Source organism: Balaenoptera musculus, chromosome 5 (genome assembly GCF_009873245.2).
Source record: "Balaenoptera musculus isolate JJ_BM4_2016_0621 chromosome 5, mBalMus1.pri.v3, whole genome shotgun sequence".
NCBI classification, from domain to species: Eukaryota; Metazoa; Chordata; class Mammalia; order Artiodactyla; family Balaenopteridae; genus Balaenoptera; species Balaenoptera musculus.
This window is the reverse complement of record NC_045789.1, coordinates 107875784-107901153: the sequence shown is the minus strand read 5'-3', so window position 1 is coordinate 107901153 and position 25370 is coordinate 107875784. Positions and strand designations below refer to the sequence as shown.

Sequence of the window (25370 nt, the reverse complement as noted above, 5' to 3'; positions counted from 1 at the left end):
GTCATCTATACACATGTACACACATGGGGTTGGGCAAAGAAAGTGGTTGGAGGTTGATGCTAAAACACTGGCATCGACTCCTGCAGAGATGCAGGAGAGGAGTGGATGCCCTTATCGGTGCTTCTAAGACCTTTTGGTGCACACAGACTAGGACACTGGCAGGAAACCTTATGGGTAAGGATTGACCTGTGTCCATCATGTCAATCAGGCAGGTTGCTTGAAGCTATATATCTAGTAAGTGCCTCAAGTAATACTAAAAGAAGCCCTGTTACCTTTGATTTTAAGCAAACTAATTCATTCAACATTAATGACTATACCATGCCAGGCACTGTGTGTCAGACCCAAGACAGGAGACACCTCTAGTTCTGGCATTTTGGAAGTACAAATTGAAACAGTTTAGTAGTTTCCTCAGACAGGCTGGAAGAGCTTAACTAGTTAAGTAAGAGGACTGATCTTCAGCAAGGAATAAGACTAATTTACATAATTATTTTAAAGCTGATACATAATTATTTTAAAGCTGCTTTTACCTACACATTTTCATTTTGATGTTGATCCAGCCAATAAACCTGTGATGTAGAGAAAGTGGACACCTCCTATAAGCCTACTTTGTTTAAATATACAACGGTCCTTGGTTGAATTAGCAAAACCTATAATTAGAAAATAGGCGAATAGGCAACTCAGTCTAGCATGATGGTTCTCAAAGTGTGGTCTCCTGCAACATCAGTATCACTTGGGAGCTTATTAGAAATGCAATCTCTCAGGCTCTGCTCTAGACTTAACCAGAATCTTTGAGGCTGGAGCCATGCAATCACCTCTAGGTGATTCCATGCAGGCTAAAGTTTGAGAACAACTGGTCTGGTAAAGAATTTAGAGTTAGAAAAAATGGGTTCTGTTTCAGGCTCTAGCACTTACTAACTGCAGGCCACTTAACAGTCTCTGATTAGGCTTCCTTACCTACAAAGCTGAAGTTGATAATGCCTACCCACACTGCTTAATCTGTATGGTGGGCAGAGGAGGGGTATTTTGGAGTGATGAAAATGTTTCGGAATTAGATAGAGGTAGTGGTGGCACAAGACTGTGAATGTACTGAATGCCACTGACTTACTTTTAAAAAAATGTTTAATTTTGTTACATGAATTTCACATCAATAAATTATTTTAAAAATCCTATTCAACTCACTTCCCAACTGAATGAAAGAATGTGCCTGAAGGCTCTTTGCCAATCAGAAGGTGCTATACAGATGTGGGCTTATAGGAAGGCCATTCAGAAAGTAACTTTCCTCAGGTACTTTTATTTTTCCTGAGAAACAGAGAGCCCTGTCATTTAGATAGACATTTAGCAAGTGTTGCCAAACAATGTGGCATTTTAAAGAAAACATTTTATTTTTATGGTACCTTTCAAACAACTGTCAAGGGGTGAATTTGAGGTAGGCAGAGGGGAACACCAGCTGCAGCTGATGTGGTTAGTATCAACAGATACAGTCCTACACCTCCAGGTCATACATGCACCCTAGTTATTCCAAAACCGAAAGTACACGAATGTACTTAGAAAGAAACTTTTCACTCAGTCTGATATCAATTCTCTTCTCCTTTGTTTGCTCATTCCAAGATAATGGAGTTCCTGTGTGCTCCCTGAAAAGATGAGTTGAGAGTATGTGTACTGCCACTACCTGAGTTTTGACTACTCACAAAAGCAATGGCTTGTTTCTATCCTATATGAGTCTCTCGAGGGCAGTGACCATGTCTTATGCATCTTTACCACCCCTAAAATGCCTACATTAGTAGCACTTTAGTAAATGTCAATGTATGACAATGGCTTGAAATGGATGTTTTCCTGTAGGGCTCCTGGGACAAGTTTTCACTACAGAGATTTGAGGACCAGAGGCTAAAGCACTAACTTATAAATCCAGTGATGTCATGGCTACCACCATATGGTAGATTGTGAATAATCCAGTTTATAGAAGCTCAGAAGTTTACTCACATTATCAGAGGTCTTGTCAGCCTAATGCAGTCTGATCTGAGGTGGCCTTTTCAGCTCCTCCAAGGCGAGGATGGAATCAGGAGAAGGAAAAAATTTTGATTCCATGTTGTCAAGATGCTGCCTGTGCTTTTTGTGTGGAACCGAGTGATTTCAGATTACGTTTGTAGTTGGCTGCTCCTTAAAGATTAGTTTTAGAGTTCTGCCTATGTTGCAGGAATTCGTTAATGTTCTTTTCATGGAAATTTTTATACATACATGAAAGTAGAGAGAATAGTATGAGTGAACCCCCATGTGCCCATCCCATAGATTAAACAATTTTTAACTCATGGCTAACCTTGCTTCATCCACATACCCCAACTCATCCTCACTTTCTGCAGAGCATTTTAAAATAAATCTTACACAGCATGTTATTTCATCCACAAGTATTTCAGTTGTTTCTTTTTTTAACTTTAATTTTTATTGTATATTGGAGTATAGTTGATTTACAATGTTGTGTTTCAAGTGTACAACTGATTCAGTTATACATACACATATTTCTTTCTTTTTTTTTTTTTTTTAAGTGTTTCTTTATTTGGCTTTGCTGGGACTTTGTTGCAGCATGTGGAATCTTTTTAGTTGCGACATGCGGGATCTAGTTCCCTGACCAGGGATCGAACCCGAGCCCCCTGCATTGGGAGTGTGGAGTCTTAACCACTGGACCACCAGGGAAGTCCCTCTATTCTTTTTTAGATTCTTTTCCCATATAGGTTATTATAGAATATTGAGTAGAGTTCCCTGTGCTATACAGTAGGTCCTTGTTGATTATCTATTTTATATACAGTAGGATGTATATGTTAATCCCAACCTCCTAATTTATCCTCCCCCCGTTTCCCCTTTGGTAACCATAAGTTTGTTTTCAAAGTCTTTAAGTCTGTTTCTGTTTTGTAAATAAGTTCATTTGTATCATTTTTCTTTTAGATTCCACATATAAGTGATATCATATGATATTTGTCTTTGTCTGACTTATTTCACTCAGTATGATAATCTCTAGGTCCATCCATGTTGCTGCAAATGGCATTATTTCATTCTTTTTTATGACTGAGTAATATTCCATTGTACATATGTACCACATCTTCTTTATCCATTCCTCTGTCGATGGACATTTAGTTTGCTTCCATGTCTTAGCTATTGTAAATACCGCTGCAATGAACATTGGGGTGCATGTATCTTTTCGAATTATGGTTTTCTTTGGATATACACCCAGGAGTGGGATTGCTGGATCATATGGTAGTTCTATTTTTAGCTTTTTAAGGAACCTCCATACTGTTCTCCATAGTGGTTGTACCAATTTGCATTCCCACCAACAGTGTAGGGGGGGGGGGTCCCATTTCTCCACACTCTCTCCAGCATTTATTGTTTGTAGCCTTTTTGATGATGACCATTCTGACTGGTATGAGGTGATATCTCACTGTAGTTTTGATTTGCATTTCTCTAATAATTAGTGATGTTGAGCATCTTTTCATGTGCCTTTTGGCCATCTGTATGTCTTCTTTGGAGAAATGTCTATTTAGGTTTTCTGCCCATTTTTTGCTTGGGTTGTTTGCTTTTTTGATATAGAGCTATATGAGCTCTTAGTATATTTTGGAGATTAATCCCTTGTCTATCACTTTGTTTGCAAATATTTTCTTCCATTTTGTGGGTTGTCTTTTTGTTTTGTTTATGGTTTCCTTTGCCCTGTAAAACCTTTTAAGTTTAATTAGGTCTCATTTTTAAAATTTTTGTTTTCCTCTTCACTACTCTAGGAGGTGGATCCAAAATGATATTGCTGCAATTTGTGTCAAAGAGTGTTGTGCCTATGTTTTCCGCTAAGAGTTTTATAGTGTTCAGCCTCATATTTAGGTCTTTAATCCATTTTGAGTTTATTTTTGTGTATGGTGTTAGAGAATGTTCTAATTTCATTCTTTTACATGTAACTGTCCAGTTTTCCCAGCACCACTTATTGAAGAGACTGTCTTTTCTCCATTGTATATTTTTGCCTCTTTTGTCACAGATTAATTGACCATAGGTGTGTGGGTTTATTTCTGGGCTTTCTATCCTGTTCCATTGATCTTTATTTCTGTTTCTGTGCCAGTGCCATACTGCTTTGATGACTGTAGCTTTGTAGTATAGCCTGAAGTCAGGGAGTCTGATTCCTCCATTCTGTTTTTCTTTCTCAGGATTACTTTGGCTATTCAGGGTCTTTTATGTTTCCATACAAATTTTAAAATGTTTTGTTCTAGTTCTGTCAAAAATGCCATTGGTAACTTGATAGGGATTGCACTGAATCTGTAGATTGCCTTGGGTAGTTTAGTCATTTTGACAATACTGATTCTTCCAATCCAAGACCATGGTATATCTTTGCATCTGTTTGTGAAATCTTCAATTTCTTTCATCATCTTATAGTTTTCAGAATACAGGCCTTTTGCCTCCTTAGGTAGGTTTATTCCCAGGTATTTTATTCTTTTTCATACAATGGTAAATGGGACTGTTTCCTTAATTTCTCTTTCTGATCTTTCACTTAGTGTATACAAATGCAACAGATTTCTGTGTATTAATTTGTATCCTGCAACTTTACTGAATTAATTGATGAGCTCTAGCAGTTTTCTGGTGGCATCTTTAGGATTTTCTATGTATAGTATCATGCCATCTGCAAACAGTGACAGTTTTACTTCTTCTTTTCCAATTTGTATTCCTTTTATTTCTCTTTCTTCTCTGATTGCTGTGGCTAGGACTTCCAAAACTATGTTTGATATAAGTGGCAAGAGTGGATATCCTTGTTTTATTCCTGATCTTAGAGGAAATGCTTTCAGCTTTTCATCATTGAGAATGATGTCATCTGTGGATTTGTCATATATGGCCTTTATTATGTTGAGGTAGGTTCCCTCTTATGCCCACTTTCTGGAGAGCTTTTATCATAAATGGGTGTTGAATTTTGTCAAAAGCTTTTTCTGCATCTAGTGAGATGATCATATGGTTTTTATTCTTCAGTTTTTTAATGTGGTGTATCACACTGATTGGTTTACAGATATTAAAGAATCCTTGCATCCCTGGGATAAATCCCACTTGATCATGGTGTATGATCCTTTCAATGTATTGTTGGATTTGGTTTGGTAGTATTTTGTTGAGGAGTTGTTTCTTTAAGAGAAAAGAACTTTAGAAAAATAACTGCAATACTATTAATATTATCAAAACTTAGAGTTAACAATAATTCCTTAATATCATTAAATATCCAATAAGTAGAATTCTTGAATGTTTACATTTTGAAAATTATCAAGGAAAAGTGATTACAATTGAAATTTGTAATCTGTAATGAAGACCAGTGCTTGGTCTTTGTCTGTAAAGTGACACATCGATAAAGTGCTTAGGCAAATTGTGAAATCATTTTGTAAAAAGCACATCTGCAAAATATCTGTAGTTTCCAGGAGCCTGTTATTTTCAGGGTCTCATGAAAATACGTGCAGTTTGTAGAGAAGCTCTAGCAACTGTGGCATCTGTTAGCAGGAGGAGTCTTTTTGGCTGGTGAGATGGTGAATTTAAGGATCTACGGCTGGGCTGAGGTTATGTGGAGAGTACTGAACTCATCCTCACCACACCCAGGTTATGCACCCAAATTCCCAGACAATTTTTGTGTTATTTTCGGCAAAGTCTGTCCTCAGTGAAAACCATCCTGGCTCTATCACTGGAAATACATTTTTTGCCTGTGATTGGGTATTGGTTGAGAACTTGGCATTGAACCAGCCAGACAGCAGGACATGGGTGTGTATAATTACCCCATCTCTGTACATCCAAACAGGTTTATCTAACAATGGAAAGACCTCCTGTAGACATTACGAGGACAAGACATATAGATGTTAAATGAACTTCTCTGTAGAGCTCTCCAAACACATGTTGGCAGTTGTGACAGAGAGAGTTAATTTGTTAATACTTAAGAAATTCACTGCTTTGAAGACAAATAGCTCTATGCACAGTTACTGTTAAATATTAATAATAACTATTATTATATAATCAGTAACTGGCTGATTACTCTTTTAACTGATTCATTCTATGAAACTGTGTTTTAAAGAACTGTGATTTCTTTTTGGAAGGTTCCCAAAAAGCAGGACTGGACTTTTTAGCAAATTTGCTGTTATTTATTAATGGCTAAGTATAAGAAAGGCATCCTGATGTTTCTTGGAATCATCATTTGCAAGTTGTAAACAGCTTTCAGTGTACCATTTATAAAAGTACAGCTCCAATTCTCATTACTATGGGATAAACAGTATTATTTCAAGAGCTCGTTCTTGGCTTTTCCAAAGCGTCCTGTTTAAAATCGTAGGCAGAATTTGATCAGTGTGTGCTAGTCAGTGCTGTGCTCACGCAGAGGAGATGAAAAGCAGCACATGACCAGGTCCTTATGCTTTTGATCCGCCCTCAGAAAAGAGCCTGGCGAGTGCTGGGTTTTGTAATAAAAATCACTTCATCCAACGTTAATGTGGAAACAACTTGATTTGTTTGTGTGAATAAAGTTCTGGTGATCTCATTTAAACCCTGGAAATGTTATAGTCAGACTGTAATCCATCCTATCTGCTACCTGCTGTGCCCAGGTGTGGCTGTGTCTTTCCTTTTCCTACAGAACAAGGGAATCCAATCACTCTAGTCTCTAGACTGTGCAGCTAAACTGTACAGGAGTCTTATAAAGACTTAACCTTTTCAAACACACAGTGACATCTCTGCTTGGACTCAAAACATGTAACAAACGTTTCACTTAGGAAATTTAACCTAGAAGGTAGAGTTCTTATTTTTTTCCTTTTTGCACACACAATAGGCTCATAGAATCTTTCTACAAATACCAGATATGAATCTAGTTTAAGCTGAATAAGTTCTTTGCAAATTTCTCTAAGTTCTTAAACTTGGGAGCAGGGCCTGAAAAACGTATGGGTGTCCCCAAAATTCTGATGTGTGGGCATAATAAGGGGAGTTGTTAGGTGTGTGTAAGAATTGTAGACATGATTTGAAATGAACTTGGTTCATAACATAGACACGCTGTCCACATTTTGGGGTAAAAATTGACATGCCAATGAGATTTAACTAATTTAACATGGTGAGAACCTTGTTTAACTCAATTTGTTTAAGATCATAAACAAGTTAGACATTAAATAAATGTTTTGGTGGTGGCATTCCATGGGGTGAGCATTTGGAAAGCATTAGTTGTTTTGTGCTGGTTGTTATATTGCAGTGACTAAGGTGTATCAAGAAATTGAATCCCTTTAGTATTCCACCTACATACCTTTAGGATGTTTAAAGGAAGCCATCATTAGTTGCTCACCTTTTTGCTTCTTTACAAAAATATCTCATAGTGGTGGAGGTTAACTAGGAACACTATCAGATATGACCTCCAATAAGAAAAATATTGAGAGACAAAGGCAAAGAAAATTTAGAAAGAAGTATTTAGGGTGGAATGTCAACAGGTTCATCTGATCCTCAGAAGTACCCAGTGTCATAGCTCCCACCCACCAAGAGGCTTAAACAATTTCCTGAGGACAATTAGGAAAGAGATGAAATACAGAGTCATTACTATGAATGGCTGCTAGGACAGCATTATTGCTGTGGCAGAGACCATCAATACCACTTAGATATAAAGAGCCTACTTTTCACTTTAGATAATTTATATGTGAAAAATATCATCAGTTATAGGAATGTAATGTAAAGGAGCTGATGATAGCACTTGAAAATGTGAATCTGAGGCTCAACATGAAATATTTGCAGCCAAGTTGCTGGTTGGAAAATTACTCATCCATCAATTTTCTTTCTTTTTTTAAACACATATGGCGTCCTAAGTTAAACAGTTACAGGTTACAAATGATTTATGTAGGACTTAGCTGATTTTTTAAAATCTATTTCAAAATATATACAAAATCATCTCTTGATTTTCAAGTTCATTCTTTTTACCATCTACTGATGGGTACTTGTATGAGCATTTTTATCAGATCGCTGGTACAAATTTCAAACCACTGTTGCAACAATATCTCATTCATTAATTCATTACTGGACAAAATATGGAATGCTAACTTATTCCATGTGACCATTGGAGAGTATAGACATGAAAGATGATTTCCATAATCAAAGAGTATAAAGAAGGCAGAGGAAGAATTTAACAGAACATGATCTGTATCATGGGACAAATAAGCATGAGGTGTTAGCAGAATGCAGGTTAAGTTGGACATCCAAATCAGCTAGGAGTGAGGAGCTAGCCCAGAAGGTTTCCAAAAAGTGAAGTTATTTGATATAATCTCTGAATGAGTTGGAATTATTCTGATGATGAAGTGAATGGAGGAAAGGTATTTGTGGCAGAGGAAAAGTGTCTGCAGATCCATAGACATGAGGGTGTGTGGCTGACTGAGGGATGTGCAAGCAGCCCCTATCACTGGAATATATAATGCAGTGCTGGCTGGGGGGGCAGACAGGGGTCATATGCCATGCTAAGAACAAAAATATTTTCTGCTCATCTTTATTGCTACAAAATTGCCTTCTTTGGTTAAAACAAACAAACAAAAACAAATGGGATAGATTTCAGATAGCATCCCAAACATAGTTCCAGAAACACTTTACTGCTGGATGTGAGGGAAAAAAATTTGAAAAAAGTATAGGATTTCAGATTGACCCTAGTAAAGTTGTATTAAAAACTTTATTAACAACTTGGCTGATGAATTTTGTTTGATTTGTTTGCCTAGACTTCCTTTTGACCAAAATAGCACTTGAGTTGTGTTGAGGCAGGACATATCTACCCCAATCCCTGGGGTGATCCTTGCTTTCTTAGCTGCACTCCACTTCTCCTTCCTACTCTCCCTCCCACATCTCACATTTTAAAGCCCCATATTTGCTGAAAATTCTGCTGGAATGTGAGGCCAGACACAGAGGTGTTAAAAAGAGTCCAATGCCAGTACATCTGGGGATCCTTAGGAATGAACAAGGGCCAAGAAAATGAGTAGCAGAAATACAGAGGAGCATACTCTTTGCAGGGTCTGGAAGGACCAATGGGATGAAATGACTTAAGCCCTGAGACAGGATTTCATTTTTTTCATCTAGTAACAAATCATCTGACCTCTCTCACACTTTTGAGAGTGTCCTGGTCACCACAGCAAGCAGATATACAGAGATGTGGGTGGTGTGGGGGACCGATGTCTTCTATGTGTTTTCTTTGAGATTATTAACACATTGAATATGTCATCCTAAATGAACCACATTTCTGAGGCTGAGATTTGAACACCAAGGTCACACAAACCAACGTATCTGTCATCTGGCTCATAACTTCCTTCCTTTCCAATCCTCTAGCAAAGCATTTAAATAGAATTTTTTGGTAGAAGTAGATTATAAGCCAATGAGTGATGTCTTTCTCTATGCCATATTGTTCACTAGAAGTAAATTTTCTTTGTCCTTATGTGCTGACCGTCCCTTCCTCCTTCTACACAATAAGAATTTAAATTTGTTCATGGGGGCAGGAGGCTGAGAAGTAAGACCACATGTGTATCAAGATATTGATTATTTTTTGGAAAAAATGTTTTATATTAATAAACAACATATGGTCATATAATTGCTATTATCTGACACTAAAAATAAAAATACTCTCCAGGTTGGGGCTTTTCAACCCAATCGTCTTGTGAATACCTGAAATAAATGAGTAGCCTTGGATATTGTAATTTCATCTGTCAGGAAGTCAGGCAATAATTCCCCTGGATGCTTTAAACCTATGATTATGTTAGAGACTCTGAGACTGATTCAAACTCTCTCAAACATTGTCCTGATCTTTGGAACCTGGAAATGACAACACAGGGGTACTTAGAGTGCTCTTTGCATGAAGAACTCCTGTGTGAGATCTGCCTTATCAAATGAACATTCCAAATAAATAAAAATGAAACTCAGGCATGTAGCATAGGTCCCTACCTATTTTACAGGTTATATAAATATCAGCTTAAAATACCTAGGGAAGGAATCAAACTGGAAAACAGGAAAGAATAAGGATGGTAAAATAACTGATTATATGAGATAACTCCTATTCCTTTCTCTTGGTAACAGACAAGCTTAGTAACTTACGCAAACTTCTCTCTTAGTAACTCATCCAGAGTTCAGGAGTTGCAGTGCCTCCTCCTGTCGCACATGTAACTTGCCTCTTGCCCCTCTGTATCTCAGGAGTGTGTAATAGCGTAATGATTCTAGTCCATGACTCTTCACGGACTTACTGTTTATTTTCCTCCAAATGGCAAAGGCAGAAATAGATTGAGTTACTTAGGCAGAGTTCTGTGTTAGAACTGTGAACCACCTCTTCGCCCTACTTTTTTTAATCAAAAGGTTTCTTAGGTTTTGATTCAATCTCTGTGGCTATTGCTATTGCGTAAACCTCTTGCTCCAACCTTCTGGGTGATCTTTTGGGACCGTGCTTCATCTCAAACGTTTGCTTCTCCTCCCAGCACACCTAGAGGATAAAATGCTGCCTGCTTTCTTATTTATGACTCTAAATTTAAATGGTACATTTTATATTCTCAAGCAATATTTACACAGGGGTTAAAGTAGTTCTTTCTTAAACAGAAATTGAGTTTTTTTCACTGCAAATGAATATTGAGGGCTATATTTTGCTGTGCTTTTTTCCATCTTCCCAACTATAAAAGAGCAATATTTTCAATTTTATCAGCTTCCATCACTTGTTTCCTCAAAAATCAGATTAGAATATGGTGAGAGGCCATTTGTCTATTAGTCTAGCCTAATTCTTAGAAGAAGTAAAAGAGAATTAAACGAGATTAGAGAAGCATAAAGTTTGTACATTTTATACTAAATGAAATCAGCCAAAACAAACAATAAACATTAGCTCAATTAAATAACTGTTGGAACAATGGATTGTTTATGTGTGTGTGTGTATATATATATCATTTGAATGTTGCATTGATGGTCTTATTCTGCTAATAAGATGACATTTATGAAACAAAAGAGAATTTTTAATCACGAAACTTCAATCTGTATTCTTGATACACTTGCAAGAAGCCCTGTCTCCAGGAAACCCAAGTTCTTCCAAGCCTTCCTAATATGAAAACCATGAGGCATAAAATTAGCAAGTAATAAGAAATTTCACTTTCAATCTCATAATATTAAAGTTGTCCCTCGGTGTCCACAGGGAATTGGTTCCAGGAACCCCCACTGTTGCCAAAATTCAAGGATGCTCAAGTCCCTTAGGTGGAATGGCTTAGTACAGTCGAGCCTCTGTGTCGGTGGGTTCCATGTCGGTGTGTTCCACGCGCGCACACGCACGCCACACACATCTTCGTGGGGTTCTCATGTTCTCACTTCTAAACCCATGATACTATAAGTGAAAACTTACTCCAACTCATGAAACATTTCAAATTCACAAGTGTTTACGTTTGGGCACAGAAATCTTTACCAACATTGACCTACTCTATAATCATAAAGAAGGTCTTCTAAACAGCAGTTTGAAAGTATGTTAAGTTTTCATATCTACCTGTACATCAGTATTTGAATTTTCAATGTGCTTTTCATTGGAAAGGAAAATTTGATGCTATACCAAGAATAGAAAATAATAAAATCATACATCCTCTATTTATCATACTTGATACAGGGAGGAAGAGTACTTGTTTTGTAAAGACCAACAGGATACACGATGCAAAGAAAATTGCAAAGCTATGCATTGCCAACACGACACAGGTGTACACCACACGAGGATATGAAACAAGCCAGCAGTAATGGGTGTGTTGACAGCTATGAATCCACACTGTGTTTCTCCCAAAGTGCACTGGTGTGTTTGTTATGTGTTACTTTACTTTTTTATTTGTTTTAGAAATCCTCAAGCCCACCCCTAAACACAGTGGCTAAGTACTAGGAGTGAAGATGAACCTGCCTGGAAATAGTTGTTGTCAGTGAGTCTCTTAGACTCATATTGATGTTAGAGAACCAATCCCCCCCTTAGACCCATGTCTATCTGGGAAGTACTACAGAGTTCATATCTCATGTAGACCAGACACTGTCTGTATAATAAATGTATAAGAGCATCTTTAATCTTTGCAACAATTCTATAAAGCAGTGTTTCTCTATCTTACCTTATCATATAATCACCAGGACAGGATTCATTAAAAAATATAGATCCCTGGACCACATCCAGGCCTACAGAATTAGTCTCTATGAGGAGCCTGTGAATAAGTAGTTTTTAAAGACACCTCATGAGATTTTTAAGATTAGGTAAGGAGGGAAATGCTGCTGAAGGTAGTATTATACCCATTTTATCAAGGAGGAAACAGAGACTCTGTTAAGTAACTCGTACAACAAATTAACTGTGAAGGCATAATTCAGATTGCAGTATAACTCCAAATTTCTTCCTACCATGTTACCTTGCTGCAGGTCATGAGGTCAAGCAAATTTGTAAGGCTACAATGAAAATTCTATATTATAGACATTCAATTCTGGATTTAAAAGAAAACGTAAAATTGTGTAGTTTCTTCCTCTGTTTTGGTTAGGACAGTTATACTGAACCAATTGCAGAATTATAAAGGGCTTCATAATTATATGCGGAGTATAAAGGGCTCCAACCACTGCTGCCAAAGCACTCTGGAAATGCTTTTTGAACATGGGATAGAAGTGTTCTGTCCTATATATTCCAAATGAGGGGGAAATGGTCAAAAACAAGCAAAAATAAAAAACCATGTACTGTTTAGATTTCTCTAGGTGCTGAGACCATATGGGAAGGGTTCCTCTTCCCATTCACCCCGTGATCAACAGCAGTAATGGACATGTTACAGTTGAGAAGGTGGTCTATGTTCAAAGTAGAGAATTCCCTGGAATCTCTTTTCTGCTTAATGACATACAGAGAACAGGGTGAAGCAACTAAAGTTGGAGAGGACCCTGCCTTTATTTCACAGAATTATTGTTTCTTAGGATTTATTTATTTATTTTTTGTTTCTTAGGATTTAAATGAGGCTTTCTGAATACACTGGGGAGGTTAATGAACCCCTGGCAGAAATCTGTCATTCCTAATTTATAATCCAGGCAGTATTAGTAGAAATTCTCTCAATTTTGAACTTTTATATCAAAAATCAAATGTCTAACAAACTTAGCCTTGAAATGAATATGTATAAAAGGTATTCAAAGGTTTTCCACGGTGTGCACAGCATGAATTGTTTTAGGGAATCAATTTCCAGATCCTCAACTTCCATGGTTCTTTTTCTTAGAATTGTCTGGAATATGCCTGTGTTTACAATAAGTCTTTTGCTATTTTATGTGGGAAAAAAAGCAAAACCGTCACGCATTCCAAATCTTGATATATTGCATTAGCCAGAGGTATAAAATCCACTTTTGGATGAAAAACTAAAATAGAATTTGGAATATTGGTTTTAACAAAGATATTCTTTTTTTTTAAAGTTAATTAATTAATTAATTAATTTTTTTATATTTATTTTTGGCTGTGTTGGGTCTTCGTTTCTGTGCGAGGGCTTTCTCTAGTTGCGGCAAGTGGGGGCCACTCTTCATCGTGGTGCGCGGGCCTCTCACTATCACGGCCTCTCTTGTTGCGGAGCACAGGCTCCAGACGCGCAGGCTCAGTAGTTGTGGCTCACGGGCCTAGTTTCTCCGCAGCATGTGGGATCCTCCCAGACTAGGGCTCGAACCCATGTCCCCTGCATCGGCAGGCAGATTCTCAACCACTGCACCACCAGGGAAGCCCAACAAAGATATTCTTAATGGTTGATCAGGGCATCCTAAATGTACAAAGGCACTTTATTTCCTTCTCTTATCTTGTTCTTGGATTGATCCCTTGATCATTATGTAGTATCCTTCCTTGTCTCTTGTAACAGTCTTTAATTTAGTCTATTTTTTCTGATATGAGTATTGCTACTCCAGATTTCTTTTTGATTTCCATTTGCATGGAATACCTTTTTCCATCCCCTCACTTTCAGTCTGTATGTGTCCCTAGATCTGAAATGGGTCTCTTGTAGACAGCATATATACAGGTCTTGTTTTTGTATCCACTCAGCCAGTCTATGTTTTTTGGTTGGAGCATTTAATCCATTTACATTTAAGGTAATTATCAATATGTATGTTCTTACTGCCATTTTTAAAATTGTTTTGGATTGTTTTTGTAGGTCTTTTTTTCTTCCCTTCCTCTTTTGTTCTCTTGTGATTTGATGACTATCTCTAGTGTTGTGTTTGGAGTGCTTGTTCTTTTTTGTGTGTGTATCTGTTGTCATTTTTTGGTTTGAAGTTCCCATGAGGTTTTGATATAGCAGTCTATATATATACGAGGTTGTTTTAAGTTGCTGGTCTCTTAATTTCAAATCCATTTCCCATTTCCTGCATTTGTGCTCTCCTCTTCTCATGGTTGCTGGTTTTGATATCATACTTGTGTGTGGATGATTTCCTACTTTTACTGTATGTTTGCCTTTACTGGTGAGCTTTCCCATTTGTGATTTTCTTGTTTCTAGCTGTGGTCTTTTTTTTCCACCTAGAGAAGTTTCTTTAGCATTTGTTGTAAAGCTGGTTTGGTGGTGAATTCTCTTAGCTTTTGCTTATCTGTGAAGCTTTTGATTTCTTCATTGAATCTGAATGAGAGCCTTACTGGATAGAATATTCTTGGTTGTAGGTTTTTCCTTTTCATCACTTCAAATATCCTTCTCTTATTACTAATTTTTAAAAAGTGAATCTTGGCCCCAGTTGGAAGGTTCTGGATATAGAACATTCAAAATAGCTGTTATGACTTGTGCGTTTTAAAATTTAACTGAATGTCTTCTAAGACTAACTTGTTCAAGGAAGAATATCTATTGGTAAATATGTTGTGATTTATTTTAGGATCAGGATGCATTTAGGATCAGGCTGTGCTGATCAATATTTTATTGAATCATGACAAATTACTGTGAACTTCACCTTATAAAATGTGTAATGTTATATATCATATTAATAAAACAAACTTAAACTTATACGGAAACATTTTACGTGTCAAATGCGATGATACATGTTTTTTAAAATTAGTTTAGGGGTAATGCAGGCAAAACATTTGTAGATCATAGAACATAGTTGTTAGTGTCTGGATCATAGCTGGTGTTCAATAAATAAAAGCTGAATAAATAATTATTGAATACTGAATGAATACCCAAGCAGCCACCCTAAGAACCTATGGCACAGATCCAGAACACCATGAAATATCTGAAGATTTCCTCTCAAATTTAATATAGCTCAATTCTCCTGGCCTTAGGTTCAGGAATCCTCAAAGATGCATCTAGTAAACCCCTATCCCCTAGAGGTAATTGTGGACAAAGGAGAAGATCAAATTGCATAGCCTTTGGCATGAAGTGTACAACTGCACATTAGCCAGATTGAGTTATATTTCCCTGCACCTCCTGCAGTTGCAATGTTAGGGTTTGAGTTTGAAATGACCACCTTAAAGGATAGCGTATTTTGCATGCTCACTGAAATACAGATCTATCATGTGGAATGTCATGACAAGGGAAATTAATCTTTAAGAACCTAGAGGACACCAGTGTGATCTGGTTTCCCAAATGTAATTGCCAACCCTTTGCTGTGCTCTCTTTAAGACCCCAGACATGTTCCAATCCCCAGCCCTTTGCTGCTACCTCCCTCTATCCACTTGCCTCAAATGTTTTTCATTCCCACAGCTGGGTTGTCCCCCTGCAGGCTTTCTTCTGCCTGCCCAGCTGATGATGTTTTTCTGGCTCCAGAAAACTTCCGAGATTGTTACAAACAGTGCTTACAGGGGACAAAGGATTGTCCCAATTAAAACAACAACAACAACAAAACTAAGACAGTCTTGCAAGAATCCAAATGGGTGGGTAGCCGACATGAACACTTTATGTTGTTTCTCTCTTCTTCATTCCCCCCCATCATTAAACAGGAACATGTCATTGTTTTGAAAGCTTGGGAGTTAAACTAAGGTTTTAGCTGTGGCCAAAGGTCTATTGAATAGTCAGTGCTGCTGAGATACCTGAAACACTTTTTCTCATTTCATAATCACTTCACTGTTGCACTGCGGGGTTCTAAGGGATGGGCAGTAATTGGAAAATAAGAATAAATTCAGCCCTAAATCTAAGTCTTGATTTAACAGGCCTTTTCTCCCTGCAGTTTTAAGAATAATTGAAAAAAAAAAAAAAAGGCTCAATTAGTTTAAATAAGATGCAGTAACATTTTATTTTGTTCACTAGAATATTATTTATCATTATTTGCATGATGGGATTTTGCTTATAACTCTGATTACACTGAGTTTAAGTGGACATAAAACTGTTGTCACAAAAATGGAATGAGAAGATGTTGTTTACAGTCTTGTGTTTTCCGCCAGTATTCTGTTTTTTCCAACAGCTGCAGCAGGACATGCTGTTGGTATTTGGAGGCTTCTAGAAAGAGAAGTGGCCAAGTTTATTTTCCTAATCTCTAAATTCAGCACATAGGTCACCACTCAAACACCTTTTCTATGTGTGCATTAATAGTCATTATTAAATGCTCTCAGTCACGACACCTTACAATGAGGCCTAAAAGCCAGGGCAGGGCTCTGATCCCCAAGTGTTCTGCCGCTGAGCACATGTGATTTATCTGCAGAAGTTACTTAACCTCTCTTCACTTCACTGTTAAAACTGTAATAAATAAAGGTTCTAGATTAGCAAAAATATCCTTTATACTAAAAAAGAAATGCTTACTTCTGACAGACTTATTTTCAAGCTGTGTCCAATGTGTTCACTCTTATTTTAGTCCGTGTCATGGTGGTAATGATAACTAGCACTGCTATTTATGGGAACCACTGTATTTTTAGCCTAGAAAGGGGGTTGGGCAAAACTTCTCTGTTTTTTGGCCTGATCATGGATAGCTCTCATGTTTTCTTAATTTATGGCCCATCATCTGCTATTATTAGATATCGCAAATGAACTTATCCCCTAAGTGTGACTAAAGCTAAGTCATGAATGATTCTGCATGAAGGCGAGTATTCCTGGATGCTCAGGCAACCAAATTTCTGATTCAGTTTTGGAACTTTTAGTACAGGATAGGCATGTATAAAGTCTCTCCCTAATTCTTTCACTTGATTTCCAGTCTTCCACACAGACTGTCATTGTTCCTAAACTCAAGTAAATGAAGAACCATAAAAATTAACTATTAATAAATAATTTCCATAGCAGGTTAAGAAAATCAGTCTTATTCATTTATAAAATAAGTACCAGGGAAGCATATTATTATTTTTGTTAAATGGAAACTTAGACTAAGGTACTCAAATGTAAAAATCATCATTAAATGGGACCTTTGGAGGCCAAAGTAAAGGGAAAGTATTTTTCCATGGGAAAGCTTCTTAATGACACTTTTATTAATGTATATAATTCCCTTCAGTGGTCTGTTAATTGCCACAGGTCACTTCTTCAGGATTCTCCATAACTACTTTAACTATGTGCTTTTTTCCCGTCTCTATCTCTGTCTCTGTCTCTCTCCCAATCTCCCTCCCTCGCCTAATATGATACCATTTCCAGACATGTTAAAAGGGTTAACGTAGGAAAAACCCAATAGCAAGCTGCAGAGCCTCATACTTGAGTTGAAAACTCTTTACTAAAAAATAATGCATTAGGCTGAAAACATGAGAATTGGTATTAATGGGTCAGAATCACATTTTCTCCTGTTCTGTATTCTCTTGCTAATGGTTACACCAAGGGAAACTTTATGGCTGACTAGATCCATCCTGGGGGAACACTGATTTCAGATGTTTCTGAAATATCACTTGCTTTCCCTAAACTTGTTTCAATCAATTTTTCTCATCCATTCTTGATTTTATTCATATATAAAGGCTGTTTTTTGGAGCCAGGAGTTCCATAAGCATACTAGAAGCTGTGTAATATAACCTTTCATTTCAGTTATTAAAATTTATTTATTTTTTGTCATAGCAGTCCTCTTAATATTATGTTCTGGGATTCCATTCCAAGGACAAGTTCACATTAACAATAACCTTCAATTTAAAAAAAAATCCTGCATACTTTTTCTGCCTATATCATTTATATTTCAAGCCAATTAAAAGATATATTGGAACATAATAAAAGTAATTGATATTTTTTCTCTCTTCCCTCTAAAAATTGGTGAGAATTTTACTGTGATCCCATTCACAAAGTACTGCTGTGCATATTACTTTTTGTAATAGCATCAAATATTTTCCATCTCAAGTATTTTCCATTTCAATATTTTCCATTTCCCACCAACTGAGAACGGGAAGACTATGATGTGCCTTCCACAATTTTCTGCATAAATGAACTGCTACTTTTAGCAAACAACTTGCTTTCTACCATACAGGCTATTTTTTAGGAATGGAATCAAGTATTATTCTATATTCAGAATCCCTTGAAGAGTCATTGTTTGAGTTGAATTGCACATGATGTTTTAGGTGGCATGTGTTTACTTCCGTTGAAAGAACATGTCCTATTTTTGAGGAAGGAAAAGAAACTTGTGAGACATCAGATGTTTCTTGCAAAACAATTTGGTGAAATAAATGTAAATGAATCAGAAACATGTGAATTGTATTTCAGTTAAAATTAATGGGTTTAAATATGAAGGCAATAAAGCGCTCAGGGGGGAAAGAGTGTAGCAAGTCGGGAAGTGACATTTGTTTTGTTTTCATCTGTCTTAGACTCTTGAAAATGGCCTAATACTCTGAATTCAACCTCATTCAGAGTCTCTCTTAAGTCTAATGATGGAGTTATAAAATGGGACAATAGTATTCAAATTAATTTTATAGCTTTATCTGGCTCCAGTTATAATGTGGGCGTCAAACATTGCCACTGTGCAATTTTTCAAAAGCACTTTCAGTTTGAAGTTAGAGGTTTTTCTATTTTCTATTCTCTTCTGAGGGTAAACAGTAAATTGTAATGATGCTAAAAGTGTATTTTTTTTCATAGAACAACAATGTAAGGTTTTCAGAGTCACATATCAACTTCGTATTTATTTCCTCTTTCTAAGATGAACAGATCTAAATGGAAAACACAGGGGGCAGAATGCATACACACGTATGCAGGAGAAGGGCACAGGGAGAAAAGGCGACGGAACAGAGTGAGAGAGAACGAGAGTGGGGGGAAGGAATAAGCAATGCATGCAGGGGTGAGGTCATCAAGCCTCATTTCAAAAGTGAAGTGCTCAAACCACACTACTTATTTTAGCGTCACAAAAATTTTATCCCATAGTTTTATAGTCATATCATTTATGCTTGCTTAAAAACAACTACATAGCTTCTTTATATTTTTGTATTTTTCAATTTTAAAAAAATGCATTACTCTGAAAAGCAGGGAATAAAATGAACTACAAAAAAAAAAAAAAAAGGACTTACAAATAATTTTCCCTATCAACATGCCTCAAAATGTGAGTACTGTAAGTTTGATGTGTGGTGTGATATTTCAGTTTCTCAACTCTCAGTCTCTGAAAACAGGGACATTTTAAGTGTTCCAGTAACTTGCAAGAGACAAGGAGTATATAACTGGAGTGTGTGTTTATATATATATATATTTTTTTTTTTTTGAGATAATATATGACACTGCTTAAGTAGCCTTCTGAACATACAACTTGGTAGAGAAATGTAGGAACAGAAGTCCTTTCTGTATAAGTTGAAGGTACAGTAAACCATAGGGCTGTTTTTGCATGTTAAGAGCCTGCTTTTTTGTTTCCTGAGAACATGATGCTGTATCAATAATTGGAGTTCAGCGTCTCTGACCACTCAGAGCTCTGCTGCTGCTCACCACTGAGTTTGGAATGAAGATGCTGCTCCTTGATTTCTCTGTGCCACAAGGTTCATTGCTTCCAACTCTTCTTAGAAGTGTCTCCCCTCTTTGCTCCTCTATCTATTCCATAATTGGGCAGGAGATGTGTTTTAGCTGCTACCACAGCCCTTTGTTGCTTTATTTAACCTTCTCCTCATCCTAGTTTAGTGGATAAAAAATGGAGTGGCTAGGCTGTTTCATTTACACCTTAAATAGTGGCAATATAACATTTAGAAGTGGTTTTGAGCTCCCAGAGTCACCCTTTAGGGCTCTACTAATCAATGTAAAGTCTAAATCCTAACCCCTAATTTGTGTCAATGAAAATATATGAATAGTGTCAACTTTATCTTCATCACCATCAACAGTAAATATTTATAAAGTCCTCAATTAAGTAACTGTTACTACGTAGTATCTCTGCTGAGCACATTATTACAATGGTATATTTCCTTTGAGGAGGGATATATTGTGATTGATTTTCCGTCATGATTTGGTGCAGTAACTTTTTGTTACAAGATCTAATCTTTGCTTTTGGTGGTGTTGTTCCACTTCATGACAGGCCTACCCTTGTAGCAGTGATAAGGAATGTGAAGTTGGGAGATACTGCCACAGTCCCCACCAAGGATCTTCGGCCTGCATGGTGTGTCGAAGGAAAAAGAAGCGCTGCCATAGAGATGGCATGTGTTGTCCTGGCACCCGCTGCAATAATGGTAAAGGTCTTGCTCAGTGTTGAAGGGCCTCTTTCCTTTCATGTAGGAGGCCTGGCTACCAAGTTAGGCTGCCTTCCCCTTAGTCAGACTCCTGAAATGTAAGGAGCCTTTCAAAATAGGCAGGAATGGGATCAGGGTTTAGATATGTATAAGATTACCTGGATTCCCTCTCAAATCTTAGTTTTCCTGGGCTCTGATCATCTCCTATAATTTATAATCTATGCTGATCTAGGATTTGCCGTATTGAAATGCTGCATATAAATAGCTAGATGTTCTATTCCACTGAACACTTAAGCAAATATGTGCAAAGGAACCAAAGAAAGGAACATGCTATGATTTAGCAATACACTTGTGAATCTGTTTTCCATTTCCATACTAGTTTCATAATTTTACTCTTATACTCAAGGTGTCCTCTTTTGAAGGCCCTACCCCGTGGCATGCACAAATGCTGATGGAGTGATTGTTTCCTCCCAAAGGAGACACAGGAGTCTATTCCCTGGCCTTCACCCAATCTCAATGAGCTTAGAGGCAGACAGTTCAGCATTAATGATAAAATGAAGAACCACCAACAACACATGGTAAAACCATTAAATAATTGCAGAAGGTGATCAGAAACATACACTTAGTCATACAAAACAACATAATCAGGCTCATATACTTATTCCTGGCCTCTGGGCACAGTCCTATTGGAAGTGCCCTGGACAAGAAGAGGTGAAGGCAAGAAGACCTCACACCATTAGAGGCGTTTACAGTGTAGACAAGGATTATACTGTTGACTGAAAAAGGAACCTTGATCTTTTTCTGATCAGATGTCTGATTAGACAATTTTAAGGTATTAAGAGCCAATCATAATTTAATACTTTACTATGTCACTATTCTAAGCACTTCACATGTATTCACAGTAATTTAGTGAAATGAATTCTGTTTTCATCCTTATTTTTGCCCACGGTCACTTGGTCTTGAGGGTAGCAAGATTCAAATCAAGAAAGCCTGGCTCAGGACCAAACTATTCAATTCTCAGTCTGGACAAATATGTAAATAAATGAATAGATAGATGATAGATAAATGGCTTCATACCTCACATCAGGAGAATACTTGGATAAGAATCACACTTTAGAGAACTGAATAAGTCTAACTGATTACCTGACCATCTCCAGGCATCTGTATCCCCGTCACTGAGAGCATCTTAACTGCTCACATCCCAGCTCTGGACGGCACTCGGCACAGAGATGGAAACCACGGTCACTACTCAAACCACGACTTGGGATGGCAGAATCTAGGAAGAACACACACTAAGATGTCACATATAAAAGGTAGGGATATCTGTAGCTCTATGTTTATTTTTTCTTGTTTTATAATGAAGTAAAAGAAAAATATCGATAATTAATTCCATTGGTTTTGTGTGCAATTTGAAAAAAAATATTGGGAAGTTACTTTAATAGCAAGATTTTAACTGAATTTCTTAATTCTTAATTTTGAGGATGCTAGAGGTTTCTTAGAGATCTTAAATTGTTAGAAAATACATATTACAAGACTTGCAGTACCCCCAATTAACCATGCCATTTTCTAAACAGTCCTGCCTTTTTACAGGATGTTTAGAATACATCTTTTATACAAGCATTTCTCTTCCATATTCAAGCATAAAGCATTCCAAAAAATAAATGGGAAAATGTTTGCTGCCATATGATTAACTCACTAAGATTTAGAGTCTTTTTCTCATCTTTGCAGATTCAAAAATTGTATTTCACTTAACAACCAGATAATATACTGTGCATAAACCAATTTACCAAAAATAATTGAGATTACATATGCCCATAAAATGCCCTTCCTTGTGTCAAAATATTTGGGAAGCCTAATCACTAATAGTAAAATTTTAAAGTATGAAATTATTGAACCCAGTTACTAATAGTAAAATTTTGAAAAATAGAAATACCTATATTTTTTTTGTTTTGAAATACGTATATTTTTAAAGGAAGTTTTTGCAAGTGTATTCTGTGGAGCACTATTCTTTCAAGACGTTCTGTGAATGAAAGAGCCCTGTGTTCAAGAGTTTTGTAATAAGGTATCTCCCCATTTCTGGGACTTTATAATAAACATTGATATATTGAAGTCCAGCAATGAGGAAAACTGGGTAACTTTTTTAAACATTGTATTTCCCTGGTTTACTTGACCGCAAAACCATTTCCCCACATTTTCACCTTCTGCAGAGCTAGTATCCTAGAGAATATCTGACCTATTAGTCCAACCTGGAATACTAATGGTCAAATCAATAGGGCTAAAGAGACTGACAATTCCTCTTCAGTTATCCCTTGTCTACACTCCCTGAAGGCCTAAGTGCTTTACCCACATCTCCTATTTCTAGTCCACCAAATTCACATGCATTTGTTAGTACGTGAGTATCCTTCTTTATTCTGACAGATATCTATGTCACAGTACAGTTTCAAATTTATTGCTTTTATCTAATTATATGTGGAGTTTTCTGATGGCAGCCAGTGATGAATCTTATACAGCTCAGCTAGTGAGTTTCATCCACATCACACAGTGGAGCTGGTGACATCTGTGATGACAGCTAACCTTTTAGAACAGGCTTGGCACATTATGGCCTGTGAGCCAAGTCTGTCCTGCCGCCATTTTTGTAAATAATCTTTTATTGTAACACACACTTGCCCATTCACTTAGGCATTATCTGTGGCAGTTTTTATGATACAACAGCAGGATGAGGAGCTGTGACACAGATCACATGGCCTAAAAAGTTTAAAGTATTTACAGTCTGGCAGGTCACAAAGAAGCTTGTTGACTAGTACTTTTTTATAAAGATTACACATCAACCCAGCTGTGACGTGTGGGTGTTCTTTGCTGACTTGATTGTTTTTCTGAATTAAATACCCAGATTTGTGCTCCTACGTCATTTTTATGATGGGTTCTTGGTTGACCCTGGGGCTACCTGCCCTTGCTCTGCTCCACTCTGTATCTCAGCTTTTTATAGACTTCATTTCCTGGGCTCCCTGTCAGATGGCTTCCGACCACATGGGTTTGGCTGTGGTGAGACTGAGAGGTAAAGGGAAAAGCCAACAGATTCTCTCTGCCTCAGGCAGTGTTTCTGGCAGAGCTGTACCTCGTTGGGGCCTCAGCTCCTGCCAGGTGGGCCTGTTGGAATTCCAGTTCCTGCCCTTGCCCCACTCAGATACCACCGGCTCCTTTGGATCCTCCAGACTAAATGTGGTAGTGGCTTCCTGTTGTGTTGCTTTACCATCCTCTGGGACTTCTTAGCCCTGCCACTCACTACCTATGTGACCAGTTCTCTGCATTAAATATCTTCTCTTTTGAATACTCAGAGATTCTGTGTTCCTGGCTAGATTTTAACTGATACATGGTCTTTAGGAGTCCCAGACAATTACAGCCTTCTCCTTGAATCAGAGTTTGTTTACTCTTTCCAAGAAGGTACCAAATTAATTAATTTGGAAGCAATTCTGTTTACTTATTTTCACTCACCTAGTAAACAAAAAAAGAACAGAGAAATATCTAAAAGCACACCATGCCAAAGTAAAGAGAAGATTTTTTTCTAAAGTGTCATGGTAAAATCTTTTGGTCATCCTCTCCGTAGGGCATGAAGGAGACCCCTGTCTACGATCATCAGACTGCACTGAAGGGTTTTGCTGTGCTCGTCACTTCTGGACCAAAATCTGCAAACCGGTGCTCCATCAGGGAGAAGTCTGTACCAAGCAGCGCAAGAAGGGCTCTCACGGGCTGGAAATCTTCCAGCGGTGTGACTGCGCAAAAGGCCTGTCTTGTAAAGTATGGAAAGATGCCACCTACTCCTCCAAAGCCAGACTCCACATGTGCCAGAAAATATGACCACCTCTGAGGGAGGAAAAGCATCACTAGCAGACTGTGAATCTGTGTATTTAATACATTATAGCATGGCGATTTCAGAAGGGCTAAAATGAGGAGTGTCACAAGATGATAGATCACAGAAAGAGAAAGAAAATGGAGCAGATTAGAAAGGGTGACAAGTGTGGTACAATCAGTGTGTTTCCACCATGCACCTTGTTTATGTAAATAATGTATACATTTGTGAAAATGCTATGACTCAAAAAAAAAAAAAAATGAAATTACTGACGAATACCATGTGACTTTCCAGCAGTTTAGGTTGTGCTAGAGGAGCAGTTTCCTTCACACTGGTGATTGATTGATTGCCTATAAAAATAACCTGAAAGCCATATTTCTCTTTAAAGTTATACTTTACTTTAACAACAAAATACTCCCCATATATCCTGGCATACAATAGACTCTAAAACATGAAAAGAGGGGTTGTTAAATAGGAAACGAAAGCGTGGAGCAGAGTTAATTTGCAACACAGAATCACCTTTTAATTTGGAGCACTACTTCTTACCACTCAATTAAAGACCTTCGTAGATAGATAAGAAAAAAAGCAGTTGATATTTTCCAAATAATATCAAAATAATCACAGGTCATTTGTCTAGTCCTTCAGAAAAAAACAAACTCGTTTTTCCTCAGACTGCTTATTTACATTTTTCAAAACTTTAATTTCACTTATAATTAATAAGAACCAGTATAATAAGACAAAAATAATCCATTCAGATTATAAAGGATCTAAATTGCATCTCTCTTGATTGTATGTGATTCCTACCCATTTTATTCTCTATATTATACACGTTATTTGTGAATAGCACCGAGCAGAATTTTCAGATTGTAAAAGTTTTAAGATGCCCAAAATAAAAGTTACTAGATCACATATTTTAAAGCTTTGGCATTCCCTATTTTTGATAGAATTGGACATTTATTCTTTACATACTCTGCAGTATAGTAGGGTAAAGCTGATAAAAGAGACGAGCTACATGTGTCCTGCACTGAAGCACAGCAAGGAAATAAATAGGGAAAACGTTGTCAAGTG

The 25370-nt window shown here is 37.2% G+C and overlaps 1 protein-coding gene across 2 annotated transcripts in view; it reads left to right on the top strand.

Moving 5' to 3' along the window:
- The window catches only part of DKK2 (dickkopf WNT signaling pathway inhibitor 2), a 105385-nt gene extending 80438 nt beyond the window's left edge, over positions 1-24947 (top strand). The window contains exons 2-4 of one of the 2 annotated variants that reach the window (XM_036854041.1): positions 20305-20455; positions 21613-21768; positions 24060-24947. In XM_036854041.1, coding sequence (XP_036709936.1) covers positions 20305-20455; positions 21613-21768; positions 24060-24310 — 558 coding nt within the window. In that variant the 3' untranslated portion in view covers positions 24311-24947. The remainder of the gene's footprint in view (positions 1-20304; positions 20456-21612; positions 21769-24059) is intronic. The other variant, XM_036854040.1, reaches the window with a different exon arrangement.
- The last annotated feature ends 423 nt before the right edge of the window (positions 24948-25370 follow it).